This window comes from Stegodyphus dumicola, chromosome 8, assembly GCF_044657685.1.
Source record: "Stegodyphus dumicola isolate Sdum_Otavi_A_Nest chromosome 8, ASM4465768v1".
NCBI lineage: Eukaryota > Metazoa > Arthropoda > Arachnida > Araneae > Eresidae > Stegodyphus > Stegodyphus dumicola.
The window spans coordinates 110,145,931-110,167,666 of record NC_140775.1 but is presented as its reverse complement, the minus strand read 5'-3'; the positions used below and the strand labels follow the sequence as shown (position 1 = coordinate 110,167,666).

At 34.8% G+C, this 21,736-nt stretch overlaps 1 protein-coding gene across 3 annotated transcripts in view; it reads right to left on the bottom strand.

Moving 5' to 3' along the window:
- LOC118183304 (dynein axonemal heavy chain 2-like) overlaps positions 1 to 21,736 on the bottom strand; it is a 405,957-nt gene that overhangs the window by 2,186 nt on the left and 382,035 nt on the right. For all 3 annotated transcript variants that reach the window (XM_085822259.1, XM_085822257.1, XM_085822258.1), the window contains one exon: positions 7,425 to 7,569. In XM_085822259.1, the coding sequence (XP_085678385.1) occupies positions 7,425 to 7,569 (145 nt within the window). The remainder of the gene's footprint in view (positions 1 to 7,424; positions 7,570 to 21,736) is intronic.

Genomic DNA, 21,736 nt, shown 5'->3' with positions numbered 1-21,736 from the left:
ACAGTAATCATATACACCACACACAACGAGGTCTCTCTAAGGCGACCAGCCGCAAATAAAAATTCGTCTTTGAAAGTGGTCGCCTTAGACAGGTGATGTTCAATACCAATATATACTCACGTTCTCAGAGATACGGTTATTTTTTAGAGGTGGTCGTGTTAGGGAGATTGCATCTACGGAATGAATCTCTCTAAGGCGACCAGCCACACTAGCAGAATTTTCTTTGTGAATGGTCGCCTTACAGAGGGAATATTTAATGCCAAAGTATACTTATGTTTTCAGAAATGCTGGTTTCTTTCAGAGGCGGTCGTCTTAGGGAGGTGGTTTTTGCTACGAGTTGGTTCTCTGAATACACACACATAAGCACTTACATTTCTGATATCACAAATAAACACCGGTATCAACCAACATCTCTTTAACGCGAACAAGTTCATTCACAATCGCAAAACTTTTCTCTCTGTTAACGCTGACGTGAAGAAAAAAATTCCCCATCCCTCCCCCACTCTCAGAAGTTTCCCAAACAAGCAATATGGCGCCGCCCTAGTTATTGTTGTGCGATGGTGGTGTTATTTTCTTCGTGGTTGTAGTAATGCAATATATTATTTACTATGCTTTACTGTATTACAAATTTTACTATGTTTTACTGTTTAGAAATTAATAATAAATAATAAAATACCAGCACTGACTATGAATATACCACTAAAGCCATGCACGTGTAATCGTCTCTAATGTTTGAGAGAACGTTGCTGATAACTGACTAGTTGTGAAATGGAGTTTCTGAGCGTGTAATTGATTTTCCATCTTTACTTTTTATCCTGAAAATCAATGTGCTTAAAGACTGAAAAGTGATAATTTCAGACTTGATAATTTGGTTCAGTGATCAGATGCAGAAATATAGTTTTTGCATTCTACTGAAATTGTATTTTGGAAAATTTATTTTTTGATTACATTTTAGAAATACTTTTTTAAAGCTTGTTCATGTAAATGCTTTATCATTTGAATATTATGTACTAATAAATTTGAGCATACCTTACTTAAAAATGATCTTGCATGATTCAATTTTCAATTTTTCGACTAATGTGATGTGGCTGAGAAAAAAGAATACTTTTTTACGTTTTAAAAAATGTACTAATTATATTTCGCGAGCAAAAAAGGTAAGTTTTATTAATGAAATAAACATTGAAATATTTAATGTGTTTATTACTTATTGAATGGGGTAGACATGACATACAAGCTTAAGGAATCTTTTTTCCACTACTAAAATTATGTGAAAATTTAGATGATCATAGTAGCTTACATTGTTTTTTCTTTTTGGTCTATTTTTCTTTACAAGTATGAGACTAGAACCACATTTTTACATTAAATATTTTCTGCTATTTTGTTAAAACACATATAATCATTTTTATGCATACTTTAATTTTCATTATTATTTGTTTGATGAAGATTAAATTGCTTTTGAAATAGAAATAGATTTGTGAATAAGATTTATGTAATATTAAATGTACTAGTTTTGGGAGTATAAAAAGTGAATTATTTATTTGAAAAAAATTACATTAAGTTGAAACCTCATAGTGATTATTTTCTTAAATGACCACCTCTGGTAATGGCACATTTGTCAGGACAATAATTAAATAACAGGACTTAAAAAAATCACTCATAGTTTTGTCAGGCTAAAGGAAACTGCCATTATCTTGAATTGTGGAGTTGATTGTTTTAGGAACGTTTTGCTGTATAATCAGATGACTTCGGTGTAGTAATTTTTACGTGGGTATGAATTTTGCAGAGGTAATTGAAAGTTTTTACGAGACAATTAAAACCAAAGCTTTTCGGATCATGGGTCTTATAAGGGCACTGTTATAGCATTGCTTTCAAGTATAGTTAGATTAATATTTAAACATTATTTTCGGAAGCACTTCCACAGATAATCCGGTTGCTCTCTGCGGATGAAAACCCATATAAATAAATCTTCTGTACAGCCTTATACAAATGCAGTTAAAATTACTGTCATTACAATTAAGCGAATATAGCTATAGTTTTTTACAAAAAGTTATTGTTGCTAAATACTGCACTATATAAATTTCATTTGGCATTGTAATTTCAGAAAATGCTTAGCATGAGGTATTTTTATATTATATAATCTACTGTCAAAAACATTAGCTACCTTTTCAGTACTTTAAATTTTACTCTTTAGAATTTTTATGGTTCAAAATAATATTTCTATACATTTTCTAAAGTATTCTTTCTTCAATAGAAATCTAAATAATTTACACCTAAAACACTGACTAAATTTATTCCAATAATGCATCGCTTTAATTAAATTTATGTTCCTTTGAGATGATATATGAAAAACCTTGTGTAATAATAAATTATTAATATATATAGGTAAATGGTATTTTTATATATTTTTTCGGGTAAAGTGCATAATCGCCTACTTATTTATTTGGTACTTTTTACTAAAGTAAAAAGAATTGGATTTTTGTCAATTTTCTTTTGACTTTTTAAGTGAAAATAGGTCGATGTGTACCTGGATAAAGTCAAAGAAGTGCGCAATGACATTTTTGTGCAATTCTGGGATGTTTTTTTAAGTGAAAATACATCGATATGTACATGGATACCGAGTATGTGCAATTCTTAAAAACACGCCAAGCAGTGGGCGATTCTACACTTTCCCCATTTTTCTATAGGAATTTAGTTTCATTAAATTAGTTATTTAGTATAATTATGTGTACATGAGTATATTCATACTTATTCACATAGATGGAATTTTTACAGTACGAAAGTTGATCCTTTTTACATCAAGAACTACATATAGTATAAATACCCGTTATATTATAGATTTTATTTATATAAAATCTGTGGAAGATTGTATAGCACTAAAAGTGAGATACGGAATAAAACATTATACGCTATGAGATATTTCCTTAATTCCCGAACTGTGCGTTGAGAATTGGTATTTGTTGAGACTTGAAAATTTTTTAAAATTCGTTTTGTTACAATATAATTTATTGTATTTTGGGTATTATTAAGTTTATTATATGTTATCTTCATGTTTCATATATCTTTTGAGAGATACAGGTAACATTCAAAGTATTGTAATAAGGGGTCGACACAGTGTTTGTATATTATTATGGTTAATCTTTGGATTATGGTAACTTGGCGAAAATTTGGCGACCAACCCTGCTACAGCAACCTGCTAGTTTTGTTTTGGACGCCATTTTGTTTTCACGAAGTAAAGGCATTTTTTTTTTTTTTTAACTCAAAATTTTTTCTAACAATCTGCTAGCCAAATTACTCTTATACTAGAACTTTTATAGAACAAAAATGCTTAATCATGACGAAGATTAGGTGCGAAATTCGGAGACAGCGCAGAATCGTAAACTGCTTGCCGCGTTTTTAAGAATTGCACATACACGGTATCATCCATGTACACGTCGACCTATTTTCACTTAAAAAAACATCCCAGAATTGCACAAAAATGGCATTGCGCACACTCTTGACTTTATCCATGTACACTGCTAAAGTCCTAGCTAGTAACCTTTTCGCCTTACCAAAATGTCGCCAAACTACCTGTTACCATATTCCAAAGATAAGCCATTATTATTTCTTCGCTACATTATATTCTAGGATTCATCCTTTCTTCCACGCAAAACATCTATGTGTATGCGTGTCATAATAAACTGTAGGGTGTTACTATCAGTGGTAAGCGAGCCTTAAGGGGATAGCAAGTATGCTAAATTTGAACTCTACGTTAAGTTACTAATTTGCAAGTCCCGTATTCTTTTTGCTTGCTTTTAATAATGTTTCTTTTCCTGAAAATTTGGGTTTCTTCTAATTTTGTTTTTTAATTTGGTTTAGTGCATTGTAGGTAACTTAAAATTTAAGCAGATGCTAGAAAGTCCCATCCTTTGGCAATACATTTCTCATTAGGTATCAAATTGTTAAACAAGCTGATGTGATTAAATACAATTGTTTAATTTCCCAATTAAAGAACTGAAATACAAATATATGCAGTGAGATACTATATGTATATATTTATAATGAAATCAATAATATATATACAGTCAAAGTAATGATATGTATATATATGTAATAGATTCTGTAGTCGAATACAAGCAGTTGAATCCGTAATGAACAGCAAGAATTTTGTCGGCTTAGAGATGTTGAAACTCCAATTCACATTGAATAAGAAATTTGACAGTCGAGGTAGATTTAATTCAACTTTTCTTTCAGCAAATATGTTGCAACCACAAACAAGTTGGCACATTATTTATGCCTATTCCAAAAATTAACATTTTTGATAAATGTGTAGTAAGAAACAAGGAGCAGACAGACTGCAATCCAGCTAGGCCAAAGCGTAAAAAGCAAATACGTTATGTTAAGGGTGAAATCTTAATTCATACCGAGTTAATTTTGGTTCTCGATGCATTTTTACTCGTATTTGATAGTTAATACTGCTATAAAATTACTATTGGCTGTTTGAGTTTTAGTTCCTTTTACAACATCAAATTATGTAAGAGTCATATGACATGAATTAATCTCGAAGTGATGCAGTGCAGAAAGATTACTGTTTTTAGAATAGAGAAGGAAAATTAATTTTATGCTGCTAATTTAATCTTTTGCTTATTCCTTATTTTTCTTACATATATGTACATATATCATTCGATGGTTGTGAATCATAACTTTGGTTATTATCTTTCTCTTCATTTTATTTTCAAAATTATATAAAGGTAGTTTAAAATTTTGTAAAGAGAATTTATACAAATATTTTGTAATATGTTTATAGATATTGACGTGCATTAAGGACAGGGGCTCGTAGGCTTCTAGATATTTAAAAATTTTTATTTGCATTGAATTTTATTTAAAATTACTTTACATGCTTTCTCAGCCATTTAGTTCTGTACATTTCAGTGCTAATTATGTACTTCTGCTGGTTTATGTTTTTATGGAAATTTGATTTACAGTTCTATTTTTGTGTATTGTTTTTTTATAGGGATTCTGTATATGAATACCCGTGGAAATTTGGCCAATGGATATGCATATAAAGTTCTGATTTTTGGCTATGGGTTTTTACTGGGATTTTATTTATAGTGCCTACAGTTCTACAGGTTTCTACAGAGATTTGGCCTACTCATATCCGTACAATTGTACAGGTTTCTGTTTACAGGTATTTGGCCTACAGGTAGGTACCCGTACAGCCATGCAGGTTTCTTTCTATGGGTTTTTACGGGTATTTGGCCTATGGGTACCCGTGCAACCGTACGGGTTTCTTTCTATGGGTTTTTACGGGGATTTGGCCTACGGGTACCCGTACAGTTGTACGGTTTTCTGTCTATGGGGTTTTACGGGGATTTGGCCTACAGGTACCCGCAGAGCTGTACGGGTACCCGTAGGCCAATTCCCGTAAAAAAAATTTATGGGTTTCTACGGGGCATTTTTAGCAGGGTTGCAACTCTGTAGATTTTGAGTCATCAAAAATTCTAATTTTTCGAATAATCTGCATTCTGTACTTTGTCATAAAGTACATACCGTATTTGACGGCATATAAGACGCACCCTTATCTAGACGGCCACACACAAGGAAAAAAGTTTCAATAGCGTGGTTTCTTATAGTTCTCACGTTTCGTAAAAACCCAAATAAACAATTATTGAATGCAATTACCTTCACGCATAAGACTGTGTCCTTCACGTATAAGACGCAGGTAACTTTTTTGAGACCAAATTTAGGAAAAAAAGTGCGTCTTATATGCCGTCAAATACGGTAATTCATTTAACTGTTTACAAATTAATCATGAAATTAATGTAGAATTTGACAACACTGTCCTTAGATATGTAATAATCCTAACAATAATACTGTAGTTGACAGATTATTTTGTTTTATATTCTAAGTTTAAAGTATAAGAAATAGAATACATCTACATTTTCCAGATTCTGATATTAGACTAAGTTTCTTTCAAATAGTTCTGCAAAGAATTCACTTTATTATAGAAAATAAAAAACACCTTTACAGCTGATGAGATTTATGTGAAATTTTACTCGTTTCAGAAAGGGTATGATGTACAGTGATGGAAATCTAGAGCTTTGGCATAATACAGTAGCAAAAACTGACAGTTTCTGCAACAATAATTTCTCATAATTAAGGAGCATTTTTAAATGCATGTTTCTCACACTATTACACTAATTCCTTGATTCCACCAGGAAATAAGTGGTTTTAGTTGTGTCTTTAGTCAGGAGCTTATCATTTGTTTGGCCTCAGTATTAATGAGTAATTGCTAATTTGTCGTTTTAAATTGTTATTACAGAATTTGAATATTTTACAGTAGGAAGAAATAAACTCTAAGCTATGGAGAAGATATTATAAGGTATCACAGTTTCTGTTTGGTGGCAGAAATAATAGTAGCACTGTGCTTTAGATTGTAAAGACATAAGGTATTTTTTAGAAGCAGAAGAATTGAAAAATTAGCAACCGCCTTCGCCAGGAATCGAACCACGGACCTCTGGAATACCGGCCCGGCGTGCAGAACCACTACACCACCAAGGCACGCTAGGAAAGTGGGAGAAATACCTTATAAGATTTCATAGCATTTTTCCTATTGCCCATAATTTGATCTTTCCAAATATCGCATATGTGGGTGCTGAAGATACTGTTAATGAAAGTATGAGAATTCCTGTGGTGCTAAGGTTATGAAAATGAAGTATTTGAGACTTTTTGTTATCCTTCCTATAGCCCATATCTTGGTCTTTTTGATAGTCATGTGTAGAAGATGCTTTGACTAAGAAAATGAAGAATTCGTAGTGATACTGAGATCTAAGAAACAATTTCAATATTAGTGTAAAAAAATCCATGGGTTATTGACCTCATATACTTTCTATAAGCCAGACCTTGCTCTTTCTCAGACTGTCATGTGTTTGAGTGTTGTAGATGTTCTGAAAATACATGAATTTAGTAGCGATGAAGATAAAAGTGGGATGAATTCCTAGCTGCCTGCAATACTAAAATTACTTTTTTTAATGCAATAAAAAATTTACATCAGTGTGAGAACTGCATATAGAAGGACATGGGAATATGTAAATACATGGCATATATGAGTTGCATCTGTCACTAAATTATATGCCTCATAATTTTAAATCTGTTACATTTCGAAATACACTTTTGCAAGATTACACGTTAAAATATGTAGCAACTTTTTAGCATAATATTTCCTATAGTGATAAGCATATTAATCATGGCAACTGTGATTAAAATAATGTATGTGGATAGATTTGATTATTTCTTTTCCCTTTCAAAAATAAGAGTTGGTATGACATGTGATATTATTTTATATTTTCTTTACTTAATACGCGGCACTACTAACATCTTATAAAATAAAATCAGCAAATATATTATCATAATTTTAGTTTATTGTTAGAAAATCTTAAAATTATCACCTCTCATTGAAGATTCTAATACCGGTTTGAAATGAATCACTGGCATAGGTGTAAATAGTTGTAAAGGCTCTGGCTCAATTAAAATGCTGTTAGTTTTGTCCCATCCAGCTCCTTCTAAAAACAGGCCCCGAGCATAAATTCCTTCCTAAAAGAATAAAATCAGATAAAACATGTAATATTATCCAGAAAAAGCTCTTGCAGAACATTTAGTAAGTAAATGTGTTGACTTTTTAATTGATTACAAATGTACTATGTAACACTTGTTAAGAGTTAAGTAGCAGTTGTTTCCTCTCTTTTCTTTCAGAGACAAGCCTTAGGAAACATGCTATTTGGGGGAAAAAAACAAATTTGCAGTAAAAATTTATGTAATGAAGTAAAACGTGTACACAATTTTAATGCAAAAACATAAATTCCAAAGGAAAACATTACTTACATATATTGAGGAAAATTGACTTAACTTCTTTGCCGCTATAGGTTTTAGGCAATCTCCAGACTTTGAATAGTCAGTAGATTTACTATCTCATTTTTCAGTTTATTGTTTTCTTTGTTGATTGCTTCTAGGCCATGCATTTCATTTTAGATTTTATTTTTAATCTTTCCAATATTTATGTTGTTAACTTTACATTTCAACCAAAAGGAATTTTTTTTCTTCTAAGTCTTGATTTTTACAATAAAAACAAGTTTAAATAGTGTTCATTTCAAAATGAGTTTTTTATTAATAATATTATTTAAACTGCCATTCATTATACTATGAATAATATGCAAGGTCATAATCAAGCTTCACTTTTATTTAAATTAAAATCTCAAAACATGCAAAAAAATCTCAAGACATGACTCCTATAAAAATTATTTTTATAGAAATATGTATAGTGTATTAATATTATCTCATGTGATAATTCCGACGTAGGATTTATCACGAGACAAGGTAAATAAGGTGATGGGTTGTGGGTGTAACCTTTGGAAGCTCAAATGTTAGAGACTCATAACATATACAAAGATATTTTTAAATGCGATATTTTTAACCATATTTAATTTATAATTAAATTATTATTATTACTAAATTATTTATTATTAAATTACTATTAAATTTTTTATTATTTATCATTAGTCCAAAGGGTGTCCCTGAGGAACAATTGTTTTCGTTTTGTCATTTTGCGTCGAATCACTCGGAATGTCCGTTTCACTTTTCAAACTGTTGCTAACAAATATGATCGCCTGCATTATATTTGAATAAATTAATATAATAATCTATAGCAGTAACCGAACTCACTCTTACTCAAATACCGTAATCTCGTGTAACACACAAGAGATTATTTTCTTGTTTTTCACCCCCCCCCACAAAAAAGCAAATGAAAATCAGAGGTGCAGTTCATATGTGCTAATGATTACAAGTAAGTGCATACAAACATATGGTGACATAGCGCAAAGTTTATTTAACGATTGAGTATGAAATCCAGTGTTGTTGGATTAATGTTATATGTATATTGTACGAGTTTAGCTTTAGTTGGTTGATATTGGTAGTGCAGAAAATTACTCTTGTAGTACTGACAGTGGCAGTGAATGAGAGGTGGTGCTAAACTCAGAAACACGTTCCTTTTGACCGATAATTAAAAATGCTGTCTTAGTGTGTGGTAGTTACTGTTTTTATTTTAGTAGCTTTCACGCCTCCAAAACAAAACAAAAAGAGTAGATGATTTTTTGTAATAATTGTCTATTAATTTCAAGCTTTAAGTAAAGTGCTTCTTTTTCAGTTTGATCCGTAATTGAAGTTATTAATTTTTGTTTTTGGTTAAAGTTGGTTATATGTTTAAACTGTAATTTGGTAAACTTTAAATTTAAAGTTGGTTGTTTTAAAAGTTTTTAAGTGAAGTTGGTTAACTTTATTTGAGTTTAGGGACTTAAGTTTTATTTGATTTTGTACTTGTTTGTTTCTGACCCTTAAGGTTGTTTAACATTTAACTTTAATTTTTTTTAAAGTTTTGTTGCTTCACTTTTGGTGTGTTAATTTTATTAAGGTAGCTTAATTTTTACCCCTCTTTCTATTGAAGTTTCTCGAATTCATATTTTCTGACTGGTCAATCAATTGTAAAAGAAACTCAATCTTGAAAATGAATACGTATACTTATTTATATTTGATATCTATATTTGATGGATTATAACACGCTATTAGCAACAACGGCTTTAAACGATGAATACTGGGTATGCATTAGCATATTTGGTGGATAGTTTTTAAAGAATGAAAAAAAAAAATGAACCTATCATTGCAAATGAAAACATGCTACAGATTTTTATGCAAACATCTAAGTGAATATACGATAGCGAGTGAATACATGCTATGTACACATTTTAAGAAGAAATATACATATATATTGACTGGTTTGTTTGGAAAAAGAAGATATTGAATGCTTCCTTCTTATATTAAAGATTTCCCAGAAAATATTCAGGCGTATCTTAAAGCTTTGAAAGATTTATTCAACTATTACTTTTTGTCATCTCAGGCGAAAGTGCTTGGTGACTTTAAATGAGTGATCAATGTGTTTAGTATCGATATATTGCGGGGGGGGGAACCCAGCTTATAACTCAGCAAAAAATCTCATAGATCTGTTATCTTACAGTAAACAAAAAATCGCTTTTGAAATCAAAATGTGCTGGAAATTTGGCTCCATTTAAACGATGGGTTCAAAATCTTGTTCATTAAAATTAAAACAAAATTAGTATTGCTGTTTTTCTCAATCAAGACATGATGCGATGCTGGTATAAAATGTAAAGCAGTTTTCGTCATATATACAAATACCAAAATAAAATACTGAAATGCAGAACTAGATAGTTACCTGTAATAAATTAGTATCAACTGAACTTAAAAATAAGACGATGGTTAAAAAATTGCAATCACTAGTGTTGCAATAAATTTTTATGCATTACTTTATGTCTTAATTTAGGCCTACTGTTGTAGTACAGTGCATTCTGTTTCCATTATAATCAGTAAAATAAAATTAGAATAGTCTTTTATAATAAATAATTAAATTTCGAATGACAAGTAATGAAAGAATATGCATTTGAATTAAAATGGAGAAACGTTTCTGTAGAGAAATCTTTTGTTGTAGCTCTCATCATCAGTGCAAAACCTATTGTAACACAATTAATTTGATTTATTTAAGTATGGAAGGACATTTATGTATGGCCACATTTAGACAATATCATATATACTGATGATAATTAAGAACAAATTGAGATATTATGGTAGAAAGTTTTTTAAATTAAATTCATCGCATGAATTTTGTGTAAATGTTTATATCTTTCTTTACTTTATCTTTTCCCTTATATACCTCTACTTTTTCTCCCTCCATACCATTACTCCTAAATACCATTACCTTGTAAGACATAAGGAAGGAAAAGAGGCTCCACCATAGCAATTGATTCTAAAAATGGCTTTTAGAATCAAAGTTTGGGAACCGCTGGTCTATAGAAATCTGTTTTAGAATATACAATTTTGGAGGAGATCTCATTGGGAGCCTACATTTTCAAACTTGCAGAAGGCCATGAAATTACTTAAACTGGCCTAGTGATACGGACTATAACAGGGATGTGGCAGGATGCCCACCCACCTCTATGTGACAGATATTATTGAATTTTATGTTGTCTGTAAAGCCTGGTCAAAATTTGGGAGCTTGAGAGTCTATCCCAAACTGAAAATTTTATAACAACTTTTTATTCCATAGAACAAAGTACTTCCGCCGCCTAGACACGGTATAGTGGTTAGAGGAGCCTGAGTGCGATACCGAAGGGCCCGGGTTCCAACCCCGGAGAAGGCATGGATGTAAAAATTGTCTGTCCCTTCATAGGAGGCAGTGGTGGCCCACCTATTAGGTGCCTCCATAATAAAGAGACCACCGATTTGGCCTTAGGAGTGGCCGAAGCCGGCACAGGCTCGCCATTTTAGGAGGCCCGCCATTTTAGGGGGCGAAAAGTACTTCCTGCTTATTCTTCACTTCCACAGGCAGCATACATGATTGATAAGATCGATAAGATCGAGCTTTCACTCAGTATAGGTAACATGACATTTTGAATATTCCAAAGTCGGTTACTGTGCTGCAGAAAATACTGCTTAAAAAATCCAAAAGTCTCAGTCAAATTTGATTGATCTGTTAAGGATTATTGCAACGGAATATGTAATAAGGGGGATTCAACATTTTAAAGGAGTATATAAATATTTAGAAAATTAAATCTTTGATGGCAGGAATAGAGACTTTTAACATCAAATTTTTTAAAATAGGAATTTGTTGCATATAATTTTTTTTAATGCAACTAAGTTCTATCACCACACTTTTTATACAAAAAACATTTCCGTAATTTTTTTAAGAGATTTCCAAACTGATGCCAGTGTACAATTTTTGTGTTTCTTCAATTTAATGAATTTTACTTTCAGTATTAAAAATGAAAAATTTGAATTCCTAAGCTAAAGTGTTCTTTGGCTTGGGGTTTCAATATACCTGTAAATGTAACTTTCAGTATCTTATTAAGGAATAAAATCTAGATTTTGTAAATATATACCTTGTCAACAAAAATGCTTGCTCGGCTATTACATTCGCAATTGTAGATACACTCATGTCCATAAATTAAAGATAATGCAAAATCAGGCAAAGGAAGAGTTAGAAGCAAAACAAATTTGACTTATTTGTAAAGCTTATTTATTAAACAAAAGGTAAAGAGCAAAAAAAGATGCTATATGTTTGATATTATTAAAAAAATTAGCGATTTTTCTCCCTGGAGCAAATTACAAAAAAAAAAAAAAAACCTATTTACGAAAACCCAATGTTAAATGGTTGGTATGATTGTTAGTACATTGTATATCTCCCAGACGATGCAATACAGTCCGTTCAACGCCTAGGCATGCTGAGTATCAAATTATCGATCTGATCTTGGGGGATATTACACCACTCAAAAAGCAATGCTCTCCGAAGTTCCGGTAGACATGTAGGAGGAGGTTGACGAGCTGCAACTCGTCGGCCAAGCATGTCTCACACATGCTCTACTGGATTCAAGTCCGGTGACAATGCTGGCCAGTCCATACGGGTGATATCCTCCGTTTGAAGGCATTCGCTTACGATGTTTGCACGGTGAGGACGGGCTTTGTCATCCATAAACACAAACTGTGCGCCCATGGCGCCCCGAAACAAATGTACATGTTGTTCCAGAATGACGTACCGATAGATTTGGCTTGTCATGGTTCCAATTTGAACATGCAGGTAAGTTCTGAAACCCAGAATAATTCCACCCCAAACGAGCACTCCTGCACCACCGTAACGGCGTCGTTCAATGATGTTTTCTTGGTGGTAACGGGTACCTGGAGCTCTCCATATGAAAGTCCGGCGAGAATCAGAGTGCAAGCTAAACCTGGACTTGTCGGAAAACATCACACAAGTCCACTGTTGCGGTGTCCACAATGCATGCTCTCTACTCCAGGCTAACCGCAGGCGACAGTGAGTTGCAGTAAGTGGAACACATCTGACAGGTCTACGAGCATATAGACCAATCTGCCCTAAGCGTCTGTACAGGTTCTGCCTGGAAATTGTCGTACCAGTGGCTGAAGAAAGCTGACGAGACAGGTCTGAGGCTGTGCTCCGTCTGTTTCTTTTGGGAGTAACTGCCAAATACCGGTCCTCATTTGGCGTTGTAACTCTGGGGCGACCTGTGCTGTAACGTCTACTCACATTACCATCATCTTGGAATCGTTGCCAAAGCCTGGAGATGACACTCTGGGCAATTCCAAGTTCGTCTGATACTTCCAGTTGGGTACGCCCGCATTCCAAACGGCCGATAATTCTACCACGTAAAAAATCATCCAAATGCGTCTTTTCTGTCATAACTATTCGGTTATTGCACTGAAATGCTTATAAAGCGCTTGCGAACGATAATACTTCTTTGCCTGCATTCCTTATACAGGGTTCGTACAAATTTCCTTACATGAAAATTAAGGACTTTTAAGGACCATCAAAGAAAAAATTAAGGACCTATCAGCAAACAAAAAAACGAATAGAATAAAGCAATTATCCATACAACCGACTTCGTGCTTGTAATTTCACTTTAAGAAACTAACAGAAGTGTGTATTATGCATTATTATTAAATTCAATTTAATACTTACCATAAAACAATTTTGAAAATTAAACTAACTCCCTACAAGTTATGAAGCAGATAACATTAAATTAGGAACATAATTTCTTGAAAAACATGTATAAGTGTATTTTACACTAATAACAGTCACTATTTTAGAGATTTACATGATTATTATTTAACTTATTTGATATTTATTTAAACACAGTCAACTACTATTATAATCACAATGTAAGAATATTTTGCAGATTAAAATAACTGATTTGTAAACATATAATTTATTTCCTTGGTTTTTTGAAAGATATTAGAATAATAAACTGTACAATAAAAGATACAAAACATTTGTGCTTTTTTTAAATCTGAAATATTTTCAGCTATTTTAACATCTAATTTATTTATGTCTATTTCCTTTTCTTTAACTATTCTTATAAGTTTATTTGCTTTGATAAACAAATCAATGTTCCTGCTGGTCTCAGCTTCATCTGCTAAAGCATCTACTTCTTCATTAATATCTTTAATGTCCCTTTGAAGAAATTTTTTCTTCTGCTTCATATAATCAATTTCTTAATCAATAATATTTCTTTTCCTCTTTGAATTTTCAGATTTAGTTAAAGATTTTTGTTATTCTAAATACTGCATATATTTAGACCTTGCAGAAGCTGCTGCTGATCTCATTTCTTTATTAATTTCGATATTAAGAACATTTCCAGAAAATTTTATGTAATCAAATACTGTGCGTTGAAAAATGTATGATGAGTCACTTAAATTTTCAATTTCAATTGCTTTATTTACAGAGAAGCCCCTTTCCACAGAGGCCTGTTCATGTGACCAGATAAGAATACTTGTCACAGTGAATACTTGAATAGGGAAAGTATACATTATATATATATATATACATACATACAGTACAAATATAGTATATATATATATATATATATATATACATACATACAGTACAAAGTCCGAGATCCGGACATCCAATATCTGGAATGATCTAAAATCCGGACCTCAAAGCCACCACCAACCAATTTTTTAGGGCTTTTTTGAAGGGAAGGGGTATGCTTTACGCACGCGCATTAGATTTTTTTCCTCATCATAAAAAAACATGTCGGAAATCACGATTCTTAATCTCAGTTTGGCGCTAAATAAAATATCTCATTATTGAAGAAATAATTATTTTAGCATAAATTTGTGTGATTAGTAACTTGACTCCATAGCTGCGTATCTGCTTGGCATAATCTCAAACCGAAACATTTGTTAATTTTACACCAACTAATATTTTATATCCTTGATGCCGAAATCGCGAATCATTATTTATTGTATTTTGCTTTCATCACCGCATGTTTATCAACGGATGACAACCTGAGTGATGACTCATGCAGCGACGCCAAATAACAGAGTATTATCCGATTACAGATTTAAGTTTAATGCGCTAAAATGTTGACAAGGGGAGATTTAGCAGAAATTTCTTTCCTTATGCTAAAAATAGATTTTGTTAATGATACTCATAGGACAAATGATTATATTTAGTGCTATTTGAATTAAGAATAACTGATTTGTTATTCACATAAACCTAGAACCAGTGCCAGAGCTCCCATGGCCGCACCAGGCGGCAGAATTTAGGGAAGTTAAACAGAAGTTTTTCATTGCGATGACAATGCCCAATCATCAATCAATTAACGGAGGGCGAAATCTCTAGTAAGGTTCTAAATCCAGAAAATACAGCTACCGATAGTGAAGAAAGTAACAGAGAGGTTACTGAACGAGAAAAAATTTTGATTGACAAGTTATTCGGAATTCTCCACACAGCAATTACAGGACTTGAAAAATGGAACTTAATAACTGAACAAGAAATTATATGTCTATAGTATTAGCAGAGAAAACAAATCAAACAACTCACATTGAAAGAAATGTTTAATAAAGTAAACATATAAATATTAAGCTCTTTTCTTTTGTAAATTTTGATACCCTTTAAATCATAAATGCTTCATTATTTCATAAATCACGATTTCATATTTTCAATTTTATAATTTCTACGTGCCATCTTAGTAGATTTAAAATGATCTAATATCCGGAAAAATCTCAAATCTGGAATCGCCGAAGTCCCGACCTCGGACTTTGTACGGAATGTATATTTTCAGTTAAACTTCTACCCAATAACTTTAGTAATTCATGAAAGTTAATTTTGCGTCTAGTTAATTCAGGAAAATTAGTTTCAATTAGTTGTTTTCAGCTTTAAAAATATTAAAAATTTTTTAATTAATTAGTTATTTTCAACTAATAATTGGATTGCCATTAGCAAAAATAATGCATTACTATCAACAGCATAGGATTAAACCAAATACTACTTAATTGTCTATTGAAGCTTCAAAACGTATTTCCGAACTTCACTTTTTCTCGGCTAGCGTTACCGAATTTGCCCTTGGCGACCTAAAATCGAAATGGAGCCAACAGATTTTCCGCGAAATCGATAACAGACCCTCTGTAGAAATAAACCCATAATCCCGATATCCCATACATATTACTATATGTGCAAAAGAGAATAAACTCCGTAGAAGGTGATAAAAAATTAATTTATGGCTTAATTGAAACAAACACAGAAATTAAGCTAAGTAAAACCGTGTAAAAACAAATTGAAATGATGAAACGAAACTTAATTTTCATGTGAATTTTCAGCGCTGACTCTCCCATTCTAGAAATTTCAATTTGTTTCAGACAAAGACCACATTTAAGGATTGCCATCCATCAATATCCAGTCTTTGTAATCAGCTTGATGAAGCCACAGTTTATTGAAAATGCACTTTCCAGGCATCTCGTTCCTATTGGCGTCGGAAGGGTTGTGGCCTTCCTGGTTGGGATTGCTCTAATTTTGGCAAATATTTTCAGAATCCCCCCCTTTTTTTTTCTCGAGCACCTTCATCATCACTTTCGCCTATTAAAGAACTTCTGGGTTCACGCTTTCGTCACAATCTGCCTAAATTTATGGATAACACCTGTTTCGAAAGATTGGGTGAGTAGCCAATCAGACACCGATACTTTCGTTCGGATAGCTAATTGTTTTTTTTTTTTTTTTTTTATCGTTTGCAACGCAAATCCGCCAACAGATTGGTTAAGAGCCGTGTAATTTTAATTCCATATTCATGAGAAATCGTAATTCACACTTAGAATGGCAATCATTAGAAATGATAAGAAATGTCCAATGAGCAAAATTAAGGACCGTTTATTCATTTTGGCCAAAATTAAGGACTTTTAAGGACCAAAAATCATTTTTGAAAAAATTAAGGACTTTTAAGGACCGTACGAACCCTGCTTATATATCACTCTCTTACACTCTCGTCATTGTGACGTACCATCGGTGTCATCTGGTTACTTCCTGAAATTTGCATATGATTCTTGAAGATGTGTGTAGTGATTTTACAGGTGATATATTTATTTTAGAGTTCGATTTCCGCGTGACTCCGAATTATTCTTAATTTATGGACATGAGTGTATATACTTTCGATTACAAAAATGTTTTAAATGATGGAAAGATTCAGGTTTTAGTATTGTTAAATTTTTTTAAATTAAATTTATATAAAATATGAAATCTAACTTTTTACATGCTCCTTTGGTCCAGATACATAATTACTTATATTTAGAAAAATATTATACTGTTGTAAAAAAAAAAAAAATTCAAAAATTGACTGAGATATTTAATTTTAAATTCTGCGATATTTGACACCATTTTGAATTTGCACTGGGGGTCAGTTTTCAGTTATAAATTAGGATAATTCGAGGTTGTTTCTTTTCCCTCTTAAATGCCATTCAATAATATAATTTTGTGATTTACTAGTGTCTTTACTTATAATTTTGTTACAACTGGTATGGAAGTATTTTCACACAAGTAATTTATAAGTTTTCGATGTCTAAAAATGTGTTATTAATTTAAAGCATTCCTATACTCGTGTGCGAAATTAAGAGAATATGCACATTATGTTGAATTTCCGGAAAACTAGTGGACAGATTTTAATTTAATAAAATTTGGTATGAATATACATGTACAAGAGAGAAATGTACCATTCAAACATATTAAACATTTTATATACGCATAATTAAAATAAAGTTTATAGTGCCAGATGTCCAAAATCCACTTTGTGATATCGAACTGAAATTGAGTCTAATATGGGATGTGGTCCCCTCTCACAAGTAGGAAAGTCACGCAGCGTTAACAGCATACTGGACAGGAGGCAACTGAGGAGTTCCTGTGGAAGTCGACACCACTCTTGCAGCAAGGCAGTTTTCAATTCCGGGATGATTCTTGAAAGGGAATGGCGAGATGAAATGTCTCTCGCAGAAAAGCCCCAGACATGTTCTATAGGGGAGCAGGAGATCTGGTTGTCCAATCCATGCGGTGAATATTCTCATTTGGCAGATAATCATCGACCAGCTGAGGACCTATGTGGACGAATGTTGTCGTCTATTAACAGGAACCCAGGACTAACTGCGCTCCTGAAAAGTCAAACACAGAGTGCTAAGTTCTCCTTTCTATACCTCGTAAAAGTCAGCAAGCCTTTGTCAAGGGTGTGCGGCCATCGAGTAAATTACCTGCCCAAACCATCACACCTCCTCCACCATAATGATCCTTGTCCTTCATGAGGTAGAGAAGGTATCGTATTCTAGACTCTCTTCTGATACAGGTACACCGAAAATCAGTATCCAGGCTGAGTCTCGACTCATCTGTGAAAAGCATAGTGCTCCATTGAAGTCTGATCCAAGATGCATGTTGTCTGCATCATGCGCTCTCCTGTGTGCTGCGGAGATCGGGACCAAAGAACGGGTCTTCTGGCATACAGCCTTATCTTATGAAGCTTTCAGGCAACTGACTCGTGAAACTCAGGTTTTAGTGGCAGCACACATCTTGCGTGACAGCTGAAGCTGCAGCAGCCCTGAAACGCTGCCATGAAAGTGCCAAGTAACTATTTTCATTTCTCGTTTTGGTTCTTGGTTGACCTTCGACCTTGTCCAGGTATTCCGGATATAGATCCAGTGTCCTGAAACTGTTTTCGCAAACTGCAGATGCTACTGTGCGTTATGTTGAGCTCTAAAGTCACCTGCGCTTGTGACTGGCCTGTCTCCAATCTACCGACAATTCTCCATCTTTTTTTCGTTAGCCATACGTTCGGGGCTACTCATTTTACTTGATACCTTTAAAATTTACTTAACTCTTGCGAGAAACACGCCGAGTGTTGTGAAGGACAGCGAACACACAAATCGCCAAAAACCCCTCGTGAGCCCCTCCACAATCACAGCTTTGCAGACTCGCGTGTGCGCGCTTATGTATTCGAAAATTTGTACAATACTTCGGCGAGATATTTAGTAAACATTTCATAAAAATTGGCATAATTTGAAAATTCTTTTAATTCTGCACACGAGAACAAATCTTTTTTCATTTTAGAATCATAATCTAGTAATCGTAGGTAGGTAGGTAGGTGACGGAAGACGGGGACGCCTGGTGGCTACCAGAGATAAACAGGCATGTGTCCCCCGCCTTCCACTATCTAATGGCAACAATTCCCTGTGGCCTCAAGAGTCCACACCGGGAGCTTATTAAGGGTGCAGGAGTTTACATGGCCAAACAGGGGCGACTTAATAACATTGCTTGACTAATTACATAATTACAGGTATGAGACTTGTGGGACGGATTTACAGGTGAGGGGCTCAGAGCTAGGTACTAAATGTATGAAAACACAAAAACATGAAAATATACAGAAAACACACACGCAGAGGGGGGAAAAGGGGGGAGAGGGATACACTTGATTAACACTGAAGACTTATGACAAATAAAGCACACTTAAAAATAATAATACACATATACCACATGTCAGATACATATTTGGCCTCATTAATCACATATACTGTACATTGTGGGGTGTGTTTACAGACGAGGGGCCATAAGATGGGAATAACATGTGATTGCTGGACATTGATATGGGGGACACGTAGAGGTCCGGCGAATATATATTTGTGGAGGGCATAGGTTGCTGAGTATAAGAGCATGCCGAGCGCGGTGACATGTTAGCAGCACAGGGTGATATTCATGTTGACTTCTGTTAGTGGCGGACGTTGTGGGATTATGCAGCGTCGCATATATCTTGGCCCATAGCGGCGAGCTGGTCAATGACCTTACAGATTTTATTGATTGCAGGTTTGTTTTTAATAATGAACCGTTGAAAGGCGTCTGTAGGAGGAGTGGGATGCTTAATGTGGTTGTCTGCTGTGAGTGGGCAAGAGTAGATATAGTGGTCTGGTGATCCAAGTTGGCCGCACACGCAAGCATCTGTAGTGGAGATGTGTGCCTATAATAATACGCTGGATAGGGGCCATGTCCCGTTATGAACCGGGTGAGTTGGGGTATAGCTATGAGGCGTGATAGAGAGACTTTGGGTAGGAGATTGTAGGTCCGTCGTCCGGTGTCACACGCGTTCCATTCCTCTTGCCATATTTTGAGTAGGTCTTCTTTGAGAAGCCTCTTTAGATGCGATGGTGGTGCACGGATACGGATTTGCTGAACTTCAGAACTGATGGCGGCTTCTTTGGGTAGGGTGTCTGCTGCCTCGTTTCCAACTAGACCAGCATGCGCCTTGACCCAGGTGAGGTGAATGCGTTGCTGGTGGTTTACAGAGAGTAGCTTTTGGATTTCGGAGATAATTGGGGAGATGTGGCTTAAGTTTTGAATCGCCAGGAGTGAAGTTTGGCTGTCTGTACAGATGCATGCTTGGTGGTAGCCGTTACTTAGTGTGTCGTTGGTCGCGTTGAGGATGGCCAAGGCTTCTGCCTGGAACACACTATTGAAGTGCCGAAGTGCTGCCTTCCAACGGGAATGTTCATCATTTTGGTGGTAGCAAATGTAGGCACTACCAACTCCGTCTTCAATCTTGGATCCATCGGTGTAGTAGACGTACGTAGCGGTGGGAATACTAGAATTGCTAGTGTTGTCTATGATGATGCGGAAGTTTCTTCCTTGAATGCCTGGGTGTGGGCGTTGGGTGAGGCGAGGGTTTTCATATAAGGTCGGACTGTGGGTTGTATCGTGGAAGGTGGCGTCTTTGCGTAGTTGCAGGACTCTGGTTATTGTAGCTTCTTGCTTGGCTCTAAGATATAGTGGCGGTATGACAGCAAGGATGATGCCCGCAGAGGTGGCTGTGGTGCGAAAACCTTTGCACATCATTAGTGCGAAAGGTCTTTGGATGGTCTGTAGTTGTTTACGTTTCCGGCTTTGCATCGGCTTCGCCCATATTGCGGCAGCGTACAGGACTATGGGTTCAATCACTGTCGTGTACAAAATCTTGTTAATATATGGGTTTCGTCCCCAATTTATACCTTGAAATTGACGGGCCTTGCGTGCAATGGCTTGTGTCTTAATTTTGAGTTGCTGTAGATGTGGGATCCATGTAAGGCCTCTGTCCCATATTAAGCCTAAATACTTGAGCTCTTTGACGATTTTTAGATTTTTCTGTTGGAGTTTAATACATGGATTTCTGCTTGGGTTGGTGCCTGGCTTGGGAATGATAAGAGCGGTTGATTTGGCAGTGGAGATGGTTAATTTAAGTTCTTGACAGAGGAAGCTGAATTTTTGTAATATTTGAGTGCTTCTGTGTTCCAATTCGTTTCTGGTGCGACCCTGGATTAGGAACGCAACGTCGTCTGCATAGGCAACTAGTTGTGTATGCTGTGGCCAGTTGGTGGAGATGATGCTGTTGAAAGTTAGATTCCAGAGCACTGGGCCGGCGCAAGATCCTTGCGGGCATCCTCTCTCCTGCTGTTTGATGGTTGTCCCGTTGTTGTGTGGGACCAGGAGGAAACGATTCTGGAGGTAACTGTCAAATATGCCATAGATGTTACGGGGGCATCGAGATGAGCGGAGAGCTTGTTTAATGGCCGGCCACCAGAGGGTGTCAAAGGCACTCTGAAGGTCAATTGAGACAAAGGCCGTGTGAAGCTGTTGTTCTTTGTTATGATGGATTATCCGTCGAACTTCCTCCAGAGCATGCAGTGTGGAGAAGCCGGAGCGGAAGCCGAACTGCCTGCTGCTTAGGATGTGGTTGTCTTGCAGATGAAAGATGAGTCTTTGTACTATTAGTTTTTCGTAGACTTTCCCTAGAGTCGGCAACAGGCAGATCGGTCGGAGAGAGCTTGGGCTTTGGGGATCTTTGTTCTTTTT